At 32.7% G+C, this 5,147-nt stretch overlaps 1 protein-coding gene across 1 annotated transcript; it reads left to right on the top strand.

The window, feature by feature from the left end:
• Positions 1-1,529: 1,529 nt before the first annotated feature.
• LOC117986943 (coiled-coil domain-containing protein 12) lies at positions 1,530-4,605 on the top strand. Its single transcript, XM_034973900.2, has 3 exons — positions 1,530-1,802; positions 2,816-2,936; positions 4,092-4,605. The coding sequence occupies exons 1-3, from the start codon at positions 1,651-1,653 to the stop codon at positions 4,302-4,304; spliced, it is 486 nt and encodes a 161-aa protein (XP_034829791.1). The 5' UTR covers positions 1,530-1,650; the 3' UTR covers positions 4,305-4,605.
• The last annotated feature ends 542 nt before the right edge of the window (positions 4,606-5,147 follow it).

Consider the following 5,147-nt stretch of genomic DNA (forward strand, 5'->3'; position numbering starts at 1 on the left):
ATTTTTTTATGTTTCCAGTGCTACCAGATTTTTATGAAAAATAAATATTGCGTGGGGCAAAAGAAATCACCAGAGTCAACAATCAGAGTTGATACAGTAGCTACGGGTAACTTTAAAAAGGTGTCTAACTTTACGAGTCGATTGTTCAATGGACTTAATGGTATAGAATAAAAAACTTAATCACCTGCTGTGAATTGTTTAATAACATCTAAGACCACCTAATTTAACCCTTTTCTAAAGCACCATTATAGTTACCAATCTTACCTACCTCTACTTATTTTATTTTAGTAATAATTATTTACTATTTTTATAATGCTTCCTTTTTACTTTGTGTGGGCTCAATGTAAAAATAGAGAAGCAGGAACTGGTTCATTGACTCATTCACATGACTCAACTGAACCACATACATCACTATCATCTTAAATATGGTATCATTATTTTACGTTTTTACGATAGACTAGTTAGTATAAAGTCCATTTGAATAGCGAATGCATTTATTGTAAACAAAACATACCTGACACGACATTTCAGTTTTGCTAACAACAGATAATATTTCACTGTTTCCTGTTACAAATCACTCACAAACGTCTTATTTCCTGAAGCAGAACATTTCTAAGCTTCTATTAAACACAAATGTAACTCAATTTAAGTAGTTTGCGATAATATTTTAGCAAAAATCTAGACCACAGAGTACTTTTAAATCTAGACAGAATCGGAAAAATAAACCCCAGACTAATAACCTAGTTTGTGTTTGACATATGCAAATAGAACAAATCCCTAGTGCTGAGTAAAACGTAAACCATAGAGTGAATGATAAGAATGAGTTTAGTCGATTGTAAAATCGGAAGTCGTATTTATTACGGTCGTAGGGTCTGTGTATTACGGCAAATGGGAACCAGTTAACGATGCGTGACTGCGAATGATCTGACTATTCGAATAATTTACAATTACTTTCATTGACATTTTCAATAGGTAGGTATAATCCGTAAAATTGAGGAGATTTTATTTGCTGGCAGCCTTTGTTCTACAACTACACCCCCCTTGTCAATGTCATTCAAGTGCCAAAAGAGCCTTGTCGTACTATGTATTTCGATTCAAAGTTTAAATTCAAACGGACTAACAAAGTAATAAAACAAACATAAGAAACAGAATTTCCACTGAAACACTAACTGGCCTACTTTTTACAAAAAGTAGCATAAAAAAACAGCGACCTTTGCAAGAGCACTTTAAATTTTTTAACAATTATATGTATTAGTTTCATTTGCGTGAGGCTGAAATTGATGAAAATGAATAAATTGTATGACAAAACACTACCTTACTCTCTTCATTTTACCCAGAAAAAAAAGTACGTAGATCTACGAACTTTTCATCCGAAATTTTTACTAAATCTACGTCTTTTTCTAATGTGGTCTACGCCTTTTTCAAAATCCGAGTTGGCAACACTTGACTCGCTATTCATATACCTACCTAGTGATCTTACGATTTGACAATTGACATTGATTGACATTAGCTAATGTCAAAACGTGTTTAATTTTGGGTTAATTGAAAATTCAACAATAGCAATAGGCTTTCTCTTTAATACGGCGAAAATAAATTATTTTAAAAGCAAATTGAGATATACGTATACCTTTTTGTAATCAACAAACAGTTATGGTAATATTGGATACGATGGAAGGAATTGGAAATTTAGAAGAACAGGCGTTAAAAAGAAAGGAGAGACTTAAAACCCTCAAACGAAAAGCTCCCAACCAAGGCGATGAAGACACCTCTTCTAAAGGGGATTTTATTACTATACTTCCGAAGTGAGTCAAAATTTGAATATTGCTTTGTGTATTTTTATTTTATTTTATTTAATAGGAAGCCAACGGTATACAAAGAAAACTAATTATGACGACTTATATAAACTTAGGACTATCAATGTATACTCACTTACAGGCTAACTCAACATGCTTAACTAGAACTTCTAAATAGTAAAACTTAAACTAAGACAATGTGGCCAATTCACCTGTACACAATCTCTAAATTAAACTAAAATTGCACGTCTAAATCTATTGCTATCCCTTTCATAATGTTGCTTGCGAAAAAGGATAGCACTAGATTTATTCCTGTTAATTTAGTTTAGTTTAGAGATTGTGTACAAGAGAATCGGCCCCATTCTTTGCGTACCTAAAATCTATAACAATGAAATTAATTACTAAATAAGTTAAAACTACGATGATTCTTACAACTAACAATAAAAACTACAATTAAGACTAACAATAGTACCTACCCTACAATTTCAAAATGAATCTTTAAATATTCCACAGTAGGATTACTATAGAATGTTTAAAGATTCATTAGGTGGTTTTTAATTTTGCTGTTAAATAATGAAGCGGAGTGTTGAAAAATATCTAGGTTAGCTTTTCTGAACACATTGATATGACAATTCTATTAAGAGGAGCAGCACTACCAAGGTTACTTTTACATATTCTGGCCCTAAATGTTTGCTTGCTCTTTATAAGCGATCTTGCGTTTTGTATAGACTGGCACAACCGACAAAGGCTAGGAAATAGATCTTGTTGTAGTTAAAGTTGTGATAAGTCAGTTTTCATGTGACACATGCAAACTTGTCATTGCTAAAGCAATGTTATTACTTAACATGTTTTATTTTTATTAATGGTTAGTATGTCTGCCTCTTATTTGAGAGGTTGGAGTTCGATCCTGGGCAAGCACCTCTAACTTTTCAGAGTTATGTGATTTTTATTATTCTATATTAATTTCTTGCTAATACATATTTAAGTTAATAATTGCTCCAATAATAATGTAAATGTTTCAGGCCTAAATTTCGGAGTTACAAGCCACAAGATGAAAACTTAAAAAAAGATAAATTAACTGATGCTGCACCATCCTTAGTTGAAGAAGAAGTTAGAGATTTAATTGAGGCTGGCAAAGAAAAGGTACATCCAAACATAATACAGTATTTACACCAAGTGAGCATAAATCTAAAAATGTATAAAAAACATAGTATTAGCAATAAGCAATCGATTAAGGTTGGTTTCAGCTTATAAAATTATATAATGAACTAGCTTATGCTTGCGACTTCATCCGCGTGGACTACACAAATTCCAAACTCCTATTTCACCCTCTTAGGGGTTGAATTTTCAAAAATCCTTTCCTAGCAGATGCCTACGTCATAAATCATAATAACTACCTGCATGCCAAATTTAAGACCGATCCGTCCAGTAGTTTGAGCTGTGTATTGATAGATCAGTCAGTCAGTCTATCACCTTTTCCTTTTATATATTACTAGCTAATGCCCGCGACTTTGTACGCGTGGATGTAGGTTTTTAAAAATCCCGTGGGAACTCTTTGATTTTCCAGGATCAAAAGTATAGCCTATGTCCTTCCCCGGGATGCAAGCTATCTCTGTACCAAATTTCATCCAAATCGGTTAAACGGGTGAGCCGTGAAAAGCTAGCAGACAGACAGACACACTTTCGCATTTATAATATTAGTATGGATTTAGATTAGAATTCATAATTAATTTTAAAGATTTACCTTATTTTATCTGCTGTACAAAAATCCAAAACACCCATGTTAATTCCAACTGTGACGTCACACTGATTGAAATTGCAATCTGTGTGACATCATGACAGCTTGTGAACTTAATAAGATGGCAGCTTTCGTGGTAAAATTTGAAATGCAAAATTTAACTGCATTTTTGTTCCACTTAACGATTGAATAAATTTTTTGTACATTTTTTGGTAGTCTATTTTATCACTTTAGGATCAAATTAAGACACTTTTCAAAAAAGGGTAAAATACTCTATTGTATGCAAAAGGATTCTCCTAAATATTAATAAATTCTAGTTCTTTAAAATACTCATGATTATTAGAACAAAATCTTTAATCTAAAGAATATTAGCCATTTTACATGACTAATATTCCCCTTTCCTCTCCAACTAAGCGGCATCAAGCTTGTGCTAGGAGTAGGTACGACAATAGTGCAACGGGCGGGGTTTGAACCGTCGACCTTTCGGTTTTCAGTCCACTCCTCCCTAGCGCAAGCCTCAGGCCCTTAGAGATAGCACAAAATCCAATTTTATATTACAGGTAGTTTTACAAGATTTAGATATATCCAGTCTTGCACCTCGGAAGCCTGATTGGGATCTGAAGAGAGATGTTTCTAAGAAGTTAGAGAAGCTTGAACGAAGAACCCAAAAAGCTATAGCTGAATTGATTTGGGAGAGACTGAGGCATGGCAATGAAGAAAACCTGAGTGCAATGGTGACCATGAACGAAAGTAGACCAGCAGATGATGATTGAATGGAAAATAGTCTTATGTGGAGTTGAGGTACAATTTGTATGCTAAGGCCCGGTTTCTACCTAAGCAAATCGGATAGATGTGTTCTATCGACCAATCACATTCTAAATAGTTAATTATATTATATATAATTAACTATTTAGAATGTGTTATAAATATAGTTAATTACATATATTATATTAAAAATGATAAAACTACTATCTTATAAAAAATCTGATTAGTCAACTGAACACATCTCTCCACTCTGCTTAGGTGGAAACCAGTTCTAAGTCTTGTAGTAATAAAGATGCTTTGTATTTTGCATATAGTTGTTTCATTTTAGAAAGTATGCTTTTAATAATTAATTCAAAGGATGAAAACATAAAATCAATATTTATTACATAGTATTAGCTCTAGGTTTCTACTTTATACACATTTTATGCATGTATCGTTTTCCTATGGGCTGACTTGTAATAATTTAAATAACTATAAAACCTGACTGTGTAAAACAAACTTTAGTTACCAGTAACTAAAGTTACTGGTAACTTAACTTTGTTTGCTTTGTACTCTATAAACTAGAATTTGATAAGATCATAATCATGGCAGGGGCAAACTAATAGTTCTGAGTAGTAGGCTAAATATTGCCCCCGTTTGCCATACATTTTCTAACATTTACGTTGCCGCAGTTGGGTAAAAAGGAGCTATGTATATTTCCTAAATACTGCTGAGTATTTTTGTTTGAGCTGTGAAAGGTACTTTACCTAACAGACAACCAATAATATATTAAGGTAATGGTAGGTATTTTAATTTGGTAGGATAAGGATAAAAAAGAATAGGTAGGTAGGTATATGTAATAAAAATACAGA

This window comes from Maniola hyperantus, chromosome 12, assembly GCF_902806685.2.
Source record: "Maniola hyperantus chromosome 12, iAphHyp1.2, whole genome shotgun sequence".
NCBI lineage: Eukaryota > Metazoa > Arthropoda > Insecta > Lepidoptera > Nymphalidae > Maniola > Maniola hyperantus.